The 19697-nt window shown below is 60.0% G+C and overlaps 1 protein-coding gene across 3 annotated transcripts in view; it reads left to right on the forward strand.

Moving 5' to 3' along the window:
• Positions 1 to 3565: 3565 nt before the first annotated feature.
• Positions 3566 to 19697, forward strand: part of KIF19 (kinesin family member 19) — a 29052-nt gene continuing 12920 nt past the window's right edge. For 2 of the 3 annotated variants that reach the window (XM_005283126.5, XM_065563722.1), the window contains exons 1-6: positions 3566 to 4072; positions 7576 to 7656; positions 16218 to 16328; positions 17195 to 17282; positions 17738 to 17874; positions 19551 to 19676. In XM_005283126.5, the coding sequence (XP_005283183.3) occupies positions 4034 to 4072; positions 7576 to 7656; positions 16218 to 16328; positions 17195 to 17282; positions 17738 to 17874; positions 19551 to 19676 (582 nt within the window). In that variant the 5' untranslated portion in view covers positions 3566 to 4033. Of the gene's footprint in view, positions 4073 to 7575; positions 7657 to 12161; positions 15010 to 16217; positions 16329 to 17194; positions 17283 to 17737; positions 17875 to 19550; positions 19677 to 19697 lie in introns of those variants that run through there. The other variant, XM_065563721.1, reaches the window with a different exon arrangement.

The following is a 19697-nucleotide window of genomic DNA, read 5'->3' on the forward strand; positions in this document are numbered from 1 at the left end:
GGAAGGCCGTATCTCTGCAGAAAGAATCTGCATGAGCTAGCTAGATGGAGACCCTCCCTGCACCAGTTTCTCAGCCACTAGCCCAATCTCCCCAGTGCGGATTCTCCCTCCCCCCTGCTTGCCCTAGCCTGAGGGGAGGGGTCTGGCCCCACAGCTGGGAAAGGAGCCCAGGCTAAGAAAGGAGGGGGGGGGTCCTCATCCCTCCCCAGCAAAGCTGTGTTCCCCTTGGGAATATGCTCGTTCCCAGCTCTCAGCCGCCCGGGCCTTAGCCAGTGTCATAGGTGGTGCGGTGCAGGGGCGGTGGCAGCCAGGGCTCCTGGGTTCTACACCCAGCTCTGCCTCTCGCTCTCTGTGCCCTTGGACAAGTCATTTCCCCTCCTTGTGCCTCACTTTCTCCTGCTGTAAAGGGGGATGACGCTGAGGCTGTGAGGCCGAATTCCTGCTCCAAGGCCAGGCGCCCTAGAAACCCAACGGCACTTTGGGGCGACTGAGCAGCCCCCAGATTGTGCTGCTGGGATCGCATGCGATGCGGCCAGCTCTGGGGTGAAACGAGGCGCACAGCAACCCAGCCCAGCAGTCCGAGGGCAGGAAGTGAAGAGTCCTTGTCTGATGGAGGTTGCCGGGGAAGTTAGGTTAGTAGCCTGTAATGTCCAGAGAGAGATTTGGACAGGATCCCTCCTTTTGGTACATGTGCCCGGGGATCTTTGATTCCCTCAAGAGGCCCGGCCTCAATTTTCCGTCACACCCAGACACTGGATGTATTTGCTGCTTGGGAAACCAACCAAGTGATTTTATGGGAAATAAAACTCTCTGCCCAGAAGCCAGTTCACCTGCTGTCCCGCAAACGCTGGGTGATCTAACCCCGCAGCCCTGCCCGCCTCCGTCTGAGCTTGACGCCAGCTCCGCAAATGGCCACTGTTTTCTGCTGAAATAGACACCTTTAACGAAGCTCCCACAGGCCACACGGGTGCCAATCAAACCCCACAGCGCCTCCTACCGTCCTGTCCAACTGGGGCTCTGCGGAGGGACAGCCGCTGCCTCCCTCTGTAGGAACATGTCTGTTTCTGTTTATTTCAAAAGAGCCTGGTTTGATTTCTGAGTCTGAAACCCTCTGGTACATCTGGATTCTGGCCGGGCTGTGTTCTTCCAAGCTATTGGTTAAATCCTGCTGATGATTTATAGCATCTGTCCATTCTGTTTCTCCACGTTGCACAGACGCTGGCTGGTGCGTCTACACTGGAAGCTGCTTCGTGACTTTTACACCTTTTTTAGCCCAACCCTCTGTCCACCCCTGACAGTCCCCACACATAAACCTTCCCCAGAGGTCTTAACCTAGAAGAACCCCAGCTAGGGGAGCAAGCACAGGTTCAAAGCATGCAAAAGCACAGGTCTCTCTCTTTAAGGTGCATCTACACTGCACCAATCTTACCGCGGCGTGTGGAGTGCACATGCTGCACCTTCCCCAGCACAGACATTGATAGCCGGGCAGATGGTGTGTCCCCTGCACGGCCAAGCGGTGCCTCCCCCGTGGACACGGCTGGTTTTAGCAGCGTAGTGCCCCTCTGCCTCCCCGCAGCCGGAGCCGTCACAGGCGAGTAGCTCCCCACCGCAGTGTGGACCCGGCCTGCTGTGCACGCCCCCTACACGCTGCCACCAGCGGTGTGCAGTGCAGACGCGGCCTGGGTTGCAGTAAGAATGTAGACACCACACCCAGGCACTTCCCGCACAGCCACCCTTCATGCCCAGCACCACGCGTGCCCACTTGCTGCATAGACGCAGTTCACACGCCCAGCTCCCGTGTGGCACAGCTGCAGGGCACACACACACACACACACACACACCACACCCAGCTCCCCTGTGGCAGAGCTGCAGGGCACTCGCGCGCACACACACAGACACACACACACCATGCCCAGCTCCCCGTGGTACAGCTGCAGGGCACACACACACACACACACACACTCACCACGCCCAGCTCCCCATGGCACAGCTGCAGGGCACGTGCACACACCACGCCCAGCTCCCCGTGGCACAGCTGCAGGGCACGCACACACACACCCACACACCCACCACGCCCAGCTCCCCTGTGGCACAGCTGCAGGGCACACACACACACACACACACACACACACACACACCACACCCAGCTCCCCTGTGGCAGAGCTGCAGGGCACTCGCGCGCACACACACAGACACACACACACCATGCCCAGCTCCCCGTGGTACAGCTGCAGGGCACACACACACACACACACTCACCACGCCCAGCTCCCCATGGCACAGCTGCAGGGCACGTGCACACACCACGCCCAGCTCCCCGTGGCACAGCTGCAGGGCATGCACACACACACCCACACACCACACCCAGCTCCCCTGTGGCAGAGCTGCAGGGCACACACACACACCCACACACCCACCACGCCCAGCTCCCCTGTGGCAGAGCTGCAGGGCACACACACACACACACACACACCACGCCCAGCTCCCCGTGGCACAGCTGCAGGGCACACACACACACACACCACACCCAGCTCCCCTGTGGCAGAGCTGCAGGGCACACACACACACCCACACACCCACCACGCCCAGCTCCCCTGTGGCAGAGCTGCAGGGCACACACACACACACACCACACCCAGCTCCCCTGTGGCAGAGCTGCAGGGCACACACACACACACACACCACACCCAGCTCCCCTGTGGCACAGCTGCAGGGCTCGCACACACACACACACACACCCACCACGCCCAGCTCCCCTGTGGCAGAGCTGCAGGGCACTCGCGCGCACACACACAGACACACACACCATGCCCAGCTCCCCATGGCACAGCTGCAGGGCACGCACACACACACACCACACCCAGCTCCCCTGTGGCAGAGCTGCAGGGCACTCGCGCGCACACACACAGACACACACACACCATGCCCAGCTCCCCGTGGTACAGCTGCAGGGCACACACACACACACACACACACTCACCACGCCCAGCTCCCCATGGCACAGCTGCAGGGCACGTGCACACACCACGCCCAGCTCCCCGTGGCACAGCTGCAGGGCATGCACACACACACCCACACACCACACCCAGCTCCCCTGTGGCAGAGCTGCAGGGCACACACACACACCCACACACCCACCACGCCCAGCTCCCCTGTGGCAGAGCTGCAGGGCACACACACACACACACACCACGCCCAGCTCCCCGTGGCACAGCTGCAGGGCACACACACACACCACGCCCAGCTCCCCGTGGCACAGCTGCAGGGCACACACACACACACACCACACCCAGCTCCCCTGTGGCAGAGCTGCAGGGCACACACACACACACACACCACACCCAGCTCCCCTGTGGCACAGCTGCAGGGCTCGCACACACACACACACACACCCACCACGCCCAGCTCCCCTGTGGCAGAGCTGCAGGGCACTCGCGCGCACACACCATGCCACGCCCAGCTCCCCGTGGCACAGCTGCAGGGCACACACACACACACACACACACACACACACACACACACCCTATACTTGCCGCCAGAGGGCGACTGAGCACAGCAGAGCCCAGCCCAGCCGCTTGTGTGCTCCGGTGTCACCAGGAGCCGGCTGCGCTGCGGTTGTTGTGTACAGTTTAAAGATCTCCAGGGGACCTGGCGAGATCCCGCAGGCAGCGAAAGCAGCAAGGCAGAGCTGGGCTGGCCCTCCTGAGCGCAGCCCAGTCAGCTGGAGAGAGCGGCAGAGCTCCCCGAAGGGAGCAGGAATGCTGCACCCCAGCCCTTCGTGGCTCTGTAGCCTCCAGGGGGGTGGAGAGGACAAAAGGCCCTGAGCCCGTGGATGGGAAAGGGGCAGGCAGGGCTGGCGGTCCCCCCACCCTTTGTCTCTGGGAGGATTAGCCTAAGTCTCAGGTTGTTTAGGAAACAGCCGATGTAAGTGACAGGGCTGTGGAGGGGGAAGTGGCGGTTGCGGGGCCGGAGAGCCATGCTTGTGCCAGCTGCCGGCCCGCCCCTCTAGCCCCTCTGTGCACCTGCCAGGATCATGAAGGAGGTGAAGGAGTCCAGAGACCAGCAACTCACGGTAAGTTCTTCTTTTCTGTCACTTGATTAGCACTCAGGGTGGGGGGAGTAAGGCTGGCAGGGACTGGCTGCCCACTGTGCCCAGTGATGCCCCGGCGGGCACACCAAGGGAACCCGGGGAGAGTGGGAAATTCCCCTCCGCGCTGCCTACCTAGTACATGCTGGTTAATGATGCTCGCGTCCTGTCCGGCAGGGTGAAAAGGGCTGGGTGGCTGGTCAGAACGGGAGCCAAAGCTGGAGTTTGCATGTTGGCCTCAGCGGCTGGGGGTGGGAAGGTGGGCGCTAGTCACTTGTCTTCCCTTGCCCCCTGCTCAGTCTGGAAGTGTCTCTAGCTGCATTTGTATGTAATGAGTGGGCTGCAGCCAGGCCTCTGTCCCCACGCTCGTTCCTGGCTGGGCAGGTTCTCTGGGAACTGTAGTAATCGTGCCTTTGTTGCTTGAAACGCTACCGCTGCTGTACACAGAGAGCTGGGGAAAGGGTGTGTGCGTACCTGGGTAACATACAGGTGTATAGAGCGGTACGTCGATTGACACGTGTGTGTGTGTGTGTGTGTAACCCTCTGGAGCTCTTACACACCTGGAATAAAGCCGCACAGTGTGATCAGAGATGCTCGGTGCTACAGACCTCCACTGTGTAAGCGTGGTGGTGGTGTGCACGTATATGCAAAATAACGTGTGTATGTGGCTAATCTAGTTGGTGTGTGCACGAGTGTGTGTGTGTGTGCGTGCGCACAAGTGTGTGTGTACTATACCAATATATATTTGTTTGTGAGTACTTGCTATAGCCTCCTAGGACTGGATTTTGCAGCCTTTGTCCTCCTACAGTTTGCCGTCATGAATTGCAGCAGCATTACACACACACACAAACCAAAGGATGATGCCAGTATTTTTAAAGGAACTGTTTACTGGAGAGCAGTAAAACTGTCTTCTAAAAAATCCCAGCGCCTCTCCAGGTTTCCTGTTTTTCAGAACAGAAGGAGAAAGATACTGCAGAGCAAAGAATGTAAGAGGAACAATAAGAAACCAATATTGGATGACACAGAGTGTCCTCAACTTCCTTTGGGGGCACTTGTGGGATCTGAGGCCAAGCAGTGCACGTTGTAAAGTGTGCACTGGATGCTGTATCGTGTGTGTGTAGGTGCGCATGCCCTAGAGTGTAATCTCCCAAAGTGCATAATGATATGGCTGGACTTTTATCTCCGTGCTCTTATGACCAGCCCCTCTCCACCTCCCCAGCCCCGTCTTGGTTCATATGTTGTGGGGAGAGGCAGCCTCCATTGTACGGTTGCGTTGGAGTGTCTCTGTGTAAGCGTGTCAGTGTCAATAACCCACGGGTCCGTTTGCACTGCAGAGTTGTGGTGCTGCCCCCATAGCAGGGCTCAGGTGACGCTCCCCACACAATTCCCACATGTGCCAATGTGCGTCAGTGGCTGGAAAGATGCTATTTCTTGATCTGTTCATGCAAGAGATTCTGGTCAGCGCCGCGGCCCACCGATTGTGCTCACACACTCGTGCTTCATTAACATAGATGATGTTTAAGTGCCCAACTCAGCTTGGACTTCGCTAGGAAGCCAGGCCTGGTGTGGGGGTAACACACAGGTCCGGGGATGCAGTATTTGCTACAAATGAGTAGTGGCCCTAGCTACTCACCAAGCTTCCGCCGCGGGATGGGTTCTGCCAGTTTTACAGCGGGGAGCCTATCGGGTGGTTTGGGATAAGAGATAAGTAGACGTTAGGGACGGAGACTAACTCAGCCAAAGTGCAGAGGAGTCTGGGAAATTGGAGTTGCTCGCGCAAGAGAGTTGAAGGTAAGTTGGAAGCAGAGCATTCTGGGAAGGTACAAGTTAGCAAGGCCGGGCCCCAGGGTTGGGTTCCTGGGTTGGGAGTTGTTCACGCAAGGTTTCTAAGCAGTGTTGTTGAGAATCTTGAATGTTTTATTGAAATGCTTCGGTGCTGGCAGTGTGGGAAGGACGCTGATGCAGCTGTTCACCTAGATAAAGTGCAGTGGTGGAGACAGAATGAGAGTAAAGGACAGATTCATATGAATGAGTAGTATCATGGAGTAGAAACGGAGCAGTTTTGCTAAATTGCAAGTGAGCGCCAATTAACATCCAAAGGATCCGGTGAGGCTCTGGGATTATAAGACTGTACTTCACGCTGTTGTCAGGGGACTGACCCCCTTGATAGACTATTTCATTGCTGAGTGGGCGTATAACTGTAGCATTATGTATGTGGAAATCGATACCTGTTTGCTTCACGGATCATTTTTTTAAATAAAGTTTGGTTGGCTCGTTCCTAGTGGTTCTCTATCACCTAAATGTTCTGTGACCGCCCTAGGGGCTCAAACTTGAAAGCTAAGTTGGGTTTTATTGCATCTTTATCTTTAACAACGTAATGTTCATTGGGACCGTTTCAACATGAAGGATACAAAAGGTTACAAATCCGGGTGTGTTGCCACTGGGTGATGAAGAGCTTGGCGCTGTGTCCTGGCATACAGCCAGCACCTGGCACATTGCGGGCACTTCCAGGGCTCAGACACCCACTAGTACTTGAATTGACCCCCTCCCAAATATAGAGCTTCTCCCCTCCTCAGTGCCCAGGCCTCACCCCCATTAGCACCAGTGATGAGTGGGGGCCCAGAACTGACCCCACTTGGCTTTGGACTTTCTGGGTGGGACTCGGCCTCTTCCCAAGTTCCTGGTCCCTTTATAGGGAACGTGACCGTTAGAGAGACTCTCCCCCAGACACGCAGGGGACCCGCTCAGCTGTGAAACACACACGGGGTGACAGGTTTCAGAGTAGCAGCCGTGTTCACAGGGTGAATGAGGCAAAGGAGGGAACCGATGCCACAGTGTCTGGGGAGCTGGTCTGGACACGGCTGCCCCGTCTGGTTTGCACGGCTGCACCAGGAATCACTAGCCGTCAGCACCTTAGCTCTCTCAGACCAAACTTTTTTGCACCTTGGGCTGATGGATCAAACAGCTAGCGGGGAGCTTCGCTAATTGATGGATTTGATAAGCGTTTTGCAGCCCAGCCCTTCCGGCGGCTGGCCAGGCAGCGAAGAGCTCAGGGTTAGAGGGAGGGAAAAGCCCCTCTGTGGACAGACTGGCTGAAGCTGTCCCTTTAAACTCGCGACAGGGCTGGTGTGTGCAGCCGGAGCCGCTGATCTGCTCCCAGCGGTGTTTTCTTTCTTCCAGGAAAAAGCTGCAATTGCTGCATGCGTGGCCATCGGGGAGGGCGCGCCAGGGCCTCTGCGCTGCCTCGCTAGAGAGGCGATGCCTCAGGTGAGGCGTGGGGTGGGGAATGGACATCGCAGCGAAGTCGCTGCGCCAGGTGGGCGGCTCGCACTCAGCCGGCTTCCTAAGTGCTAGGAACTTTCAGAGACTCTCCGTGCCAGGCGGCACCATGGCTCACGTGCAGGTGCCGATTCCCCGTCTCTTCTGCCTTCCCTCCACCGGCTCCGTTCCCCGCCTGCATCTCTCACCCTCTCTTCGCTCTCTTTCAGGTGGCCCTTCGGATCCGGCCGATCAGCATGGTGGAGCTGGAGGAAGGAGCTACTCTCATAGCTCATAAAGTGGATGAACAGGTAGGGCAGGAGCATTCAGGGCAGGTGGGCGAGCGGGGGGGCTTGCTGGCACCGTGTGTCGGGGACATCGCCCTGGCAGATCCAAGTTCAAATCCTACCTCAGGTCAGAGTAAGTGGCTGTGATTCTGGTGCATTTTGGCAAAGCCCGCGGTGTCCAGTCTAAAGAGAAATGAACCTAAAAGATGGTGTGGCTGGGGGGCTGCGGGTCAGGATGGAGGGGCATTGGCAGAGTTGGGCTAGCAAGGAGGGGCTTGCAAGCTAAGAATGAGGTGCATTGGCAGAGCAGCGTACGGAGGAAGCTCGCGCTGCCCTTTCCCACATTAGGTGTGAATGGAGGATACTTGGCAGTGTCTCTCTTGCTAAGGGTTGTGATGGGAGACGGGGATGCAACAAGCAAAATCTCCCAGGAGCTCTTTTTCTCGATGCCCTTTAAAAAGCAGAGAGCAAGGTGTTTTCATGCCGGTCCACTCGGTTTCCTGTGTTGCTAGTTTTGCATTGAATCACCTGCTTCCCAAGGTGCTAGAGAAGTCCAGGTAGAATTGTACCCCCTGGGCCCATGTGCCCACAAAGAGCGCACCTGCTGGGCATCTGAATACAGCTGGACTGCCCAGCACTCCAGCAGCCCCCCACCCCATAGGGGCCACTGGCTTTAATTAGGGGTCATTCTGGCTTTCCTTTAAAATCCAAACCAGCCAGTAAAACCCCCTCCCAAGAAGAAGCGTTTTTAAATGCACCCTGGGGACCCTCCCCCCGACGTGGCAAATTGCCTTGGAGCATTACAATTCCTGCTCCCGGTTGTCAGCTGCAGCCTGTCTCAATTCCTGCGCGTGCTCTCCGCAGCTCGCCGAGCAGGGGCATGGGTGGCAGGGCGGCAGCGTGGATGAGGCACTGGGCTGGGATTCTGGAGATGGGGGCCCGATTCCCCATCTGTGAAAGTGAGGCTGTTATCTTTCCTTGAGCGCACCGTTGTCTGGTTAGTGCGTGAGCTCTTGGGGGCCTGGCCTGTCTCTCACAATGTGTTCGTGCCACGCCCAGCACTGCAGGTTGTTGGAGGGGTGGGGTGTATTTCACGCCGTGTGGGAATGCAGGATGCAAATGATAAAGGAAAATGTCTCGTGATGGGTTCAGTGAGGAGTCGATCGCTCACCCTGATCAGTCACAATTCAGATCAGCCGCCCACCCCCAGAAGCTACCGGGCATTGGCATAGCCAAAACTAAACGCTGAAAGGGAGGGAAACAGAACCCGGCCCCAGAATCAATCCCTACCTTCAATGAGTGAGGGGAGTGGCGGGGAGCCGGATGAGAAAAGATTAACCGCTGCGTCTTCCTTTCCCCCTTCTTGAGCCTTGCGTGACCTTAGGTGATAGCTCTGGGTAGCCCACCTGTAGCTATAGGAGACCAGGTATTCTCTGGTTTGTTGTTGTAGGGTTCATCAGAAACACCAGGTTGCCCCTGCTGGTCTGTTGTCCTAGGTGGCGTGTGAGCCCCAGGCCTGCCCGCGCTGGTTTGTTAATGGAGGGTTGCTCATGGCACTGAAGTTGCTCTTTAGTATAAGAAACCCTTGGAACAAACTCCCCAGATCTGGCCCTTGGCTGAGGGTCTGGGCCTATCAACCTTTCCCATCTCCCCTGGCGCTGTCTGACCCTTCGGCTTCCCCTCGCGCCGTTCCATTATCGATCCAGCTCTAAGCACTGGGGCCGGGTCACCGCTCGCCAGCCCCAGTGCGGCCTCATATCAGGAGGAAATTAAGCTGCGTTTATTAGCAGGATATTTTTCCTCCCCTCGAGCAATTACGGGAAGAGCAGGCGGCCGTGAGCTCCGCGCTGTCTCTGCCATCTGTGTTTACCTGGGCTGAGCACGGCGTTAGGGGACTCTCCAGGCAGATGGTAACTGGCTGGGCTGGAAGTAGAGCTGCGGCTGGGCCCAGGGCTGACCAGGTGGGGAGCTGGGCAGACCAGGCCCCCTTCGAGGTGCCGCCGGATTGCGGGGGGAGAGGGGGCTGTCTGTCAGAGCCAGCAGGGGACAACGGACGTTCTGTTTCACAAAGGATTTGGGGATTTCGACGTCTGCCTTCGCTCTGTAACGGAGCAAAACCTCCCAAATCCCCAAAGCCTCGGTGAAGGGAAATTCCTCTGGGGGCAATTGAAACGTTTGGGTTTGTCAAAATAGCAGCATTTTGTTTGGCTTTTGGCGTTGTTTCAAAAGCGCACCCTTGGATTCCCTTCTGTAACCCGTTTCTGAAGGAAAAGGTCTTTGCAGCGTGAAATGCTTTGTTCCAAAAAAGGCTGCAATGGGACATTTCCGAACTCCCGAGGGAGGGCCTGGCTGATGCCCGGACCATGGGGACAGGGAAGGGGCGGTTACACAGCTTGCGGGGTAGGTTGGCAGGCTCCAGACCAGCCGGTTTTAGAGGTAATGCCCCACGGAGATGCAGGGGCCGTCCCCACTCTAAGCGACTGCCTCAGGCCCCCTCCTTGTTTTCACAAGAGCTAGACACTTCCTGTGGCCCTGCTGTAATCACGAGGCTCTGGCAGCCGGCGCCCTCGGCCTTACCCAGGCCCTGGGTGTCAGATAAGAATCGGGCAGATGGCGGGTGCCTTGGGGCGGTGCTGGGAGGAACGTGTTCCCTGTCATGTTCTCGTGCCATCCCCAGGCCCATCTTTCCCTCTAGGATTCCTGCCTTTCTTTTCCCCTTCCTTCGTTCCCTTCTTTGCAGCAACAGGGGGTAGGCACGTCCCCAAGGCCTCTCCTCCTCCAGCTCCCAGGGCATGGCAGGATGGCTCCCTATTGCACAAGCACTCCGGCTCTCACGTGTGGTCTCCTCTGCACAGTCTGTTCACACACGCACGGCGCACCAGGCAGGACAAGGGTGGGGTCTGTCCTAGACAGCCCCAGAGCTGGAGGACCGGCGAGTTGTCCAGGGCTGGACCAGCAGGGGCTGCTGCAAGTGAGAACAGAGGTGACCTGACATGTTAGGGCCCTACGTCCGTCCCGGGGTGTTGTGGGGGGAGCCCAGGCCTGGGATAGGAGGGGGTTGCGACGGGTCTGGGATCGAGGTGCCAGCACAACCGAGTTCACTAGCCAGGAGGAAAAAGTGCCCCCCACTGACCTCCAAGGAGTGCCCGCCCCTGCTTCACCGGGATGCCAAATCCACAGCCTCCCCTTCTGGGCCTCTTTGGCTGATTTTCTTCCCCTGGTAAAACCGAGAACAAAGGCCAGGCCAGGGGAAGCAGCCATCCTATGCCCGTGGCTCTGCCCGCGCCGTGCGGGGGATGAGAGTGGGGGGTGTTGGCCACTCCTGTGTGTGGGGGGGGAGGTCAGACGCAAGCTGCTTCTCTGGGTTGCCTTGGCTAGCATGTGCACCCTCCCCCGGGTGCACAGGGGCCGGCGTGGGCCCCGCTCCGGCCAGGGGACAATGCTATCTCAGACGTGCACTGGCATGGTTTATCGGAGCACCTAGTCGCCGTGGCAACGACTGTGCGCAGGCCGGGGGACGGGGGGGTCAACGCTGGCTCCAAGCAATGGAACTTCTGGAGACAAACCCAGCTGCCACGTCAGGATCTGGGGGGACCAGGGATGCCAGGGCCTGGGGGCCTGGACAGGATCTCTCCTGATCCCAGCACCTGGGCATGGGGGCTACGGGGGCTTCCTTGCAGCTTGTCTGATCCTGCCCCCGCCGTCCCCATGGTGTCAGGGATCTGTCCTGCCCAGCTCTGCCCTTGCTAGTTCCTGCTTGAACCCATTCTGTTGGGGAGCCAGCGTGCGGGGCCCTGTCGCTGCCCTGTGCTAGAGGGCAGGGGGCGGGTAGCAGGACTTCTTTCTCCTCTTTGTATTTATAATACAAACGTGGATTTTAATAACAAAAACCAGTGCCCACCACCCTGGGAGACCCTACAATAACAAACCAGCGGGTGTAGCCCTGCCCTTATGGGAGACCCTACAATAACAAACCAGCATGTGTAGCCCTGCCCTTATGGGAGACCCTACAATACCAAATCAGTGGGTGTAGCTCTGCCCTTATGGGAGACCCTACAATAACAAACCAGTGTGCGTAGCTCTGTCCTTATGGGAGACCCTACAATACCAAAGCAGAGCGGGACACTACAGGAGCCCTAGAAGTCCTTGCGATAGAAGGAATGCCAGGGGCTGGGGCGAGGGGAGTGATGTTAACCCCTATCTGGTGACCTGGCACCCCAGTAAGTGGCTCTGGGGCAGGGGGATGCCCACAGCCCGGTGGGGGGGGGCACTCTGTTTCTCACCTAGGAGATGCTGGCCAGGCTGGAAGTAGGGCAGGTGGGGTGGAGTGACGCTCCCCCGCTCCCCCCGGGGTAGGGTTACACACACAGACACCAGCCTGCCAGCCCGGCACTCGGGAAAGGTCAAAATCTGCATTGAAATGGGAGACGGGGAGAAGGCAGTGGGAGGCGGGGGAAGGGGGCAGTGCTGCGCTGGCTGTGTGCCCCCCCCCCCCGTATCGTCGTTGGGGGGAAGGGGCTGGAGGAAGTGTCCGTGGAGGGGCCAGGGACTGGTGGGGAGGGAGCATCTATGGGTCGGGTGGTCTGGTGGATCCAGCCCTTCCCTCCCTGGTGTAGCATGGCCAAGGGGGAGAGTCGGGGAGAGCACCCCCGGCCAGCGTGAAAAGCTCCCCACCCCGACTCCCTCCGCTGTGTTGCTGCCAGAGTGTGTGGGGAGTGCTCCCTGCTTGTCCCCCCTGTGGAGGGCACCTTGCTGGCGCTGCCCGGGGCGGCCTGCGCGGCACAGAGCCGCTTTTGTGTGTCGCTGGCCCGCAGAGGACTGCGATCAAAGCCCGGATCGGCGCAGGGGAGGACAGTTGGATTCTCTTGGCACCGTGCACAAAGCGCTCGTTAAGGGCCGGCCCTGGCCCCGGGAACAATGCCCCAATTCAGGAGGCACAACGGGAGAGCAGCCCGTCCCTCCTGTGCCGCTGTCCCGGCAGTACTGGCTCGCCCAGGCCTGGCAGCCAGCACAGGGCGAACGTCCTCACCGCAGCCCGTCCACCGCCCGCTCTGCCCTGTCCCTCAGCCTCCTGCATTTCCCACCGCTGTCCCCGCAGGGGTCAGTCTGGAGGGGACGGCACCTCAGCGGGGGTCAGGCGGGGCAGCTCCGTCGGCCTGCTGGAGACCCTGGCTGATGCCAGCTGGAAATCTGGCCTGAAGCATTTTAGCCCCCGCAACCTCAGGCACAAGTACTGTCTCCCGCCAGCTTGTGAGCTTGACGGGCCATCCCCCACACCTCAGAGGGGGATGTACTCGCAAGACCCCTGTAGCTTCTGCTGCCATCTCTTGGTTGCCTTGGCAACAGTCTTAGCATGGATACAGCAAGCCCTTTGTAAGAATGAGCCGGGGCTCGTTAGTGCCTGGGACTCGCTGTATGTATGCGCTTACTTTATGTGCAGAAGGTTGTTAACCTCTGGAACTTGCTGCAGCAGGATATGCTGGAAGCTGAGGGAGGCTTTAGTGGCTAGAGCACCGAACTGAGTTCTAATCCCATTTTGACCACCCGCCCACTGGGTGACCCTGGGCACGTCATTGCATCTCTTTGTGCCTCAGATTCCATCTGTAAAATGGCCTGAAATATCGGCCTCCTTTGTAAGGTGCATTGAGATCAACTGATGGCAAGCGCCGGAGAAGAGCTAGGGGTTGTACATTTCTGTGACTAGCCCTGGCATATGCCAGGATGCTGGTGAGCATGCTAGTGACAGCTTGAGGGCACCATCAGATCAGCTGCTGGGGTTCCAGGGCCGTCCCCTGTGCAGCACTGCAGAGCTGGGGGTGTTTGCTGGGGGCTTACGGCTTCCTCTGAAACCTCCTGCCCCAACACTGGGGAGCTCTGCCGTCTGCCTGGGATGGCGACGGGGTGGGATGCCAGGCTGGTGGTCCCTTGGCCAGGCCCCTTCCCTGCTGCGCTCATGTGCCTCGCCTGGCCGGGCTGGTGGCTGCTGATCAGATTACGCTGAGCCCCGGCCAAGAGGCTCTGAGGACGGTTTTGTTCTCTCCTTCTCTGAAACCCAACCCGAGCCTCGTTCCCACCCGTTCAAAGAGGAACCTGATGCCAGGCGGCAGCGGCTGCATTTCCAGGGGAACCGCCCCCGGAGCTGGACCTGGGGCGATAGCCACTGGACTCTCCTGGACCCTTGGCCTCCAGCTTTTCCCAGCTGCCACTGGTGTGGTGCATGCAAGTGGAGTGGATCCCTGGACCTAGAGCCATCGGGGATCCCTGGATCCCCCCATCCCATCCCCCTGCATTTCCTCCTTATTTCAGTGCTCTGGGCAATCTGCCTTGCTGGGCTCCCCACAACGGACCCAGGCACTAGGGTGACCAGATGTCCCGATTTTATAGGGACAGTCTCGATTTTGGGGTATTTTTCTTATATAGGTTCCTATTACCCCCCACCCCCATCCTGATTTTTCACACTTGCTGTCTGGTCACCCTACCAGGCACAGCCAGGCCCCCTAAGCCACCCACTCCAGAGCCAGCCTCCGCCTTCCTGAAGAACAGCTTATCTCCTCCCGTGGGGCCTCAGCAAACAGCCAGGTGCCTTGTGAATGGGGAGGGATGTCCCAGCAGCGAGTATGGGCCTGTCCTCTCCCCCGCAGCCCTGGGCCGCGCCCGGGAGCAGGAGCCGGGGGCAGCAGAGCTCACAGGAGGACAAAGGAGGATAAATGTTTCCCTGGCGGGGGCTGGGTGGGTGAGGAACGCTGGGTAACGCACAGAGCCTGCAGCCCCTGGCACTCGCCTCTGGATTCTGTGTGGCTCGTGCTGGACCAGGGAGCCAAGTTCTGCCCCTTGCTGTTGCCTCTCAGTCCTGACCTCGCACCCTCCGGCCCCAGCTCTGCTTGGGACCCGCAGCCCCCCGCAATCCCCGCCGTTGTTCTCCTCTGCCTGGTGCCATCTGGAAAGCGGAGCTGCTGCTCCAGGGCCCTGACTCGGTTCCACCACCCAGCTGTAGCAGTGTCTCCCCAGCCGACACCTGAGACCCAGCTAATCTTTAAATAAAGGCCACTCCGGCAAACCTGATCTCCTAGCTCCCCTGAGAGAGCAGCAGTGACGTTAACCTGCAGGCCCAGTTCCCGGGTGACCCCCATTCGGGAGCAGGGAGGTCTCTGGCTAGCGTTCCCTGGGGAGCGCGGAGACCGTCTCCTTCTGGATCTACCTTCTCCATTTGTCCCTGCTGGGAGGAGAGGCCAAAGCAGAGGTCGGTCCCTGCTAGACAATCCGTACCCCGTACATGCCTGCAGAGATCTCCCCGGAGTGCAGCTGAGCTCCAGGTTAGCGCCGTCTAATTGCCAGCCGAGCCCCCAGGGGCCAGCCCGTCTCACATCTCTGAATCAGGTCAGTTATTAAAAGGCTGCAAACCCTGAGCCCCCAGGGGAGGGTAGCAGCAAACAGAGACTGAGAAAGGGAAGGGCAGGAGCCATGCCAGGGCGGGGGCAAGACGGAGACAGGAGCTGTACCAGGGTGGGGGGCACCATGGAGCTGGGAGTTGTGCTAAGGTGGGGAGGGGAGGGGCGATGGAGCCGTGAGCCATGCCGGGGTGGGAGGTGTGATGGAGCCATGCCAGGGCAGGAGGCATGCTGGAGCTGGGAGCCATGCCAGGGCGGGGGGGCATGGCGGAGCTGGGAGCTGAACCAGGGCAGGGGGTGATGGAGCCATGCCAGGGCGGGGGGCATGACAGAGCCGGGAACCCAGCCATCTCGGAGGGCGTGATGGAGCCGGCTGTCACGTGGCGCTCCCCTGATGTCAGCAGTGAAGCTGGCTGGGGAACGGTCAGCGGAACAGATCCCCCTCGGAAAACACCTTTTTGACTAAACCAATTTCTTTTTTCAAACTCGTGTCTGTTTTGACAAAAAATTCATTTTGGAAAATGTCGGGGGAGAAGCGTTGACCAAAGCGACACGTCCTGCTTTGCCAGGGTTTGTTTTCAAACGGACGTTTCATTTGGAAAGTGACTGTGGTTTTTATATATATAAACCAAATGTAACATTAAAACATGGCCAATATGGAAACAAACCATTTGGACTGACCCCAGATTGGGGCAGCACCACTTCCCAGGCCACGTAGCTGCGAGCTGGCACCAAGGGCCTGCGCCCCCAGCGGGCCCCTCCCCCTGGCGTGCGGCCTCGGGGTGTCTCCCCTGTTGGGGAGTCTCTTGGGTCAGGGGCTCTCCAGGAGTCACAAGGAGCTGCTTACCTGTCGCAGAGCGGAATGGCCCCCTGCCCCAGCCGGCCCCCCTGGGAGATGGTCTCTGCCCAGCCTGGTCAGTGGGGCAAGCCGGGGGCTGTCCCAGAGACCCAGTGGAGGTTTGTTTCGCTGCCATCCTGTTGTAGAAGGTGCATGACAGCCCAGCGCATGCCGCAGCCCAGGTGCCAGCCTCTCGCCATCCCTCGTCCCCCCGACTGCTGCACCGGGACACGCGGCTTCCCAAGGAGAGTGCGGGTCGCAGCGTGTGGGGCAGGCAGGCCTGATCCCAGAGATGCCCAGGAAAGGAGGCTGGCACGTGGCCACACCCCGCTGACCCCTGGCACCCGGTGTCCCGGCAGGTGGTGGTGCTCATGGACCCCATGGAGGACCCCGAGGACATCCTGCGAGCCAACCGCTCCCGCGAGAAATCCTACGTCTTCGACGTGGCCTTCGACTTCACGGCAACTCAGGTGAGGAGCTGGGCCCTGGGAATCCTGCCAGGCTCCAAACCCTTCGTATGGGCCGCCCAGCCCCGAGTCTGCAGGATTGGGGGGGCCCTTGGTGGGGGGCCTTGCTATCCCAGAATCCTCTGCCCCCGCCCCATCTGTGCGACACAGCGGCCGGGCAGCGGGGCTGGGCCAGGCCAGGCCAGGCCCTGGGTCTGGTTTCAGCAGCTCCATTTCATGCTAATTTCCACACTACGCTGACACCGGAGAGGCTGCCCCCATCAAATGCCCCCCCGCTCCCTTCTGACAGCCAAGACAAGGGGGGGCAGGAAGAGCGTGTGTGGGGGGGTACCGTGCATCCCCCCTCCTCCAATGCCCAGAGACCAGCCCTTCAGCAGGTTTCTGAGCCCCTCGTTGGCCCTGGGTGGCGGGGAAGGGGATTGGAACTCATCTAGTGGATGGAATCAGAGCTGCCCAGCTGTGTGTCAGCAGCCCTATACTGCCCCCCCCCGTTAGTGGCGATTCTCCTGCACCTTGGGTGGCAGGAGCCAAGGCATGGGGCACAGGAGGGTCTGAGCTCTGTCTCTGCGCACTGGGTCTGTCCCAGCACACCAGGGGTGGCTGCATGCGGGTGGGTGAGTAGAGCAGGGGAAAGGTCAGTAAAAGCGGTTGAACAGCTGGGGAGGGGCCTGGGACCCGGGGGGAGGCTGGATGGTACATGCGCACTCCACATTTTCAGTTGAGGGGGGTTGGTCCAAGGTAATTGCCTTGGTGTTGTGGAGTGGGGAGGTGACAGGACACGGGGAGGGCAGGGGGGTGAATCCTGACATGTCTGTCTGCGCCGCCTCCCTGCCCGGGGCCTGTCACCCTCCCGCGCTCTCTGGCTGCAGGAGATGGTCTATCGCGCCACAACCAAGGGCCTGATCGAAGGCGTCATCTCCGGGTACAACGCCACCGTCTTCGCCTACGGCCCCACCGGTAAGGGCCGCGCGGCACTGGGAACGCTCACCCGCAGGGGCCGATGCAGGGAGCCGAACGGGCCAGTCGCCATCCGCCCCTCTGGCCAGGATGGCGGCGTTTCAGCCTCGCCACCGGGGTGGCGGGAGGGCAGGGTCTGGGAGGGACCCAGGGCCTGCTAAGGAGTCGGTGCAGAGCCACAAAGGGGAGGGGGCAGCATGAAGCAGGTGTCCACAGGGGATGCCTGCGAGCCACGGGTGGCTGGGTCCCCTCCCCACCCGGCACGGACCCGCAGGGGATGCCCCGTCCCCTCCCCACCCAGCACGGACCCACGGGGGATGCCCCGTTCCCGCCCCGTCCCCTCCCTGTCCAGCACGGACCCGCGGGGGATGCCCCGTCCCCACCCCGCCCGGCACGGACCCACGGGGTCCCCTGCCCCGCAGAGAGCACACACTGCCTTCCTGCTGCCCCCCCAGGCTGTGGGAAGACATACACCATGCTGGGCACAGACCACGAGCCCGGCATCTATGCACGCACCCTCCACGACCTGTTCAGAGCCATTGAGGAGACCAGCGATGACATGGAGTACGAGGTGTCCATGTCCTATCTCGAGGTAAGGCCCGAGTGTGTAAGGACAGGCAGGTTGTGTGTGTATGGTGTGTGGTGCTCATACAGGTTGTGTCTGTATAGTGTGTGTGTATATGGACAGGTGGGTTGTGTGTGTGTGGTGCTCATACAGGGTGTGTTGCATAGTGTGTTTGTGTATGGACAGGCGAGTTGTGTGTGTATGGTGTGTGTGGTCCTCATACAGGGTGTGTTGTATAGTGTGTTTATGTATGGACAGGTGGGTTGTGTGTGTATGGTGTGTATGGCGCTCCTACAGGTTGTGTCTGTATATACTGTGTGTGTGTGGTGCTTATACAGGGTGTAGTGTGTGCGTGTGTGTGGACAGGCGGGTTGTGTGTGTGGTGCTCATACAGGGTGTAGTGTGTGCGTGTGTGTGGACAGGCGGGTTGTGTGTGTGGTGCTCATACAGAGTGTAGTGTGTAGTGTGTGCGTGCGTGGGGACAGGCGGGTTGTGTGTGTGGTGCTCATACACAGAGTCTGCATAGTGTGTGTGCACGCGTGCGTACAGACAGGCGGGTGGGGTGTGTAATGTGCATTCATGTGTATGATCTGGGAGGTGCCAGGGACTGCGGGGACTTGGCTTCCCCTTCCCCCAGCTGACGCGGAGCCCCCGGGGTCGCCCCGCCTCCCCTGCCCATCTCAGTCGCCCGGCTTTGTGGTCCAGCGAGCACCCGCTCGGTGCCCAGCGGGCAGATAATCGCCATGGTAACGCGCGGGGACTCCGCCGCCAGCTCACTGCCTGCACGGGCTAGTACAATATTGACACATGCAGCCAGGCTGCCGGGGAGGAACCACCCACAAAGACTCCCTGGGAGCCAGGCAACCGGGCCGGGGTGGCCGAGAGGATAAATATCCAGGAGCGGGGCCTGGGCAGGGACCGGGGGCACGCCCAGCTCCCTCGTGCAGCCAGGACCCAGCCCAGTCCTGCCGCCAGCCTGGTCCAGAGGGGCAGGGCTGAGGGCAGCGTGCCAGCTCCTGGAGCCTCATGCCAGGGCTGCTACAGGGCAGGGTGGGGAGCAGACTCTGGGCCTGGGGGAGCTCACAGGTGCCAAGGAGCAGAGGACGCTCATGTTCCTTCTCTGAGCGATTCATCCCTAGTAGTGTGGGGGGTTGGGAGCCAGGCCCAGGCCCGGGGCCCTGGAGCCTCTAAGCCATCAGCCAGCGGTGCCCAGCGTGCCTGGGTGCAGACGCTGGCGGGCACGGGCGCTCACACGCAGCACTCGCCAGCTGCTATTAGTGTCCTGGCCCTTCCCTGCATATCAGCTGCATTTCCCGGCTGCCGCCTGGCGCTCTGCCTGGCCCCCCCAAGGAGGGGGTGCCCTCGGCTTGGGGGAAGGTGAGGCCCCTCCTCGGCATGTCCCACGCTGGCCCCATTGTAGGCCTCAGCGTGGCAGGGCTTGATCCCAAGAACCAGGCAGCCAGGGCTGATGGGGAGTGAAGGCAGGCTGACTGTGGAGGGTGCATTGGGTTCCCTGGTGATCTGCTGCAGCCCGGATGGGTGGGGTGGGGAGGCTGGCATGGGGAGGCCCCAAGGTGGTGCCCCTGCAGCTGGCATGGGATGGCTCACCCCTGCCATGGCCAAAGGCATGGGGGGAGGGTTGTTTGGCTGCCGCTCTCCTTCCCCCGTGCCAACCCCCACCCGCTTGCGCCCACCACGACTAGATCTACAACGAGATGATCCGGGACCTGCTCAACCCGTCACTGGGCTTCCTGGAGCTGCGGGAGGACGCCAAGGGAGTGATCCAGGTGGCGGGGATCACAGAAGTCTCCACCATCAACGCCAAGGAGGTGAGCGTGGGGCACAGACCC

This window comes from Chrysemys picta, chromosome 12, assembly GCF_011386835.1.
Source record: "Chrysemys picta bellii isolate R12L10 chromosome 12, ASM1138683v2, whole genome shotgun sequence".
Classification (NCBI taxonomy): Eukaryota; Metazoa; Chordata; order Testudines; family Emydidae; genus Chrysemys; species Chrysemys picta.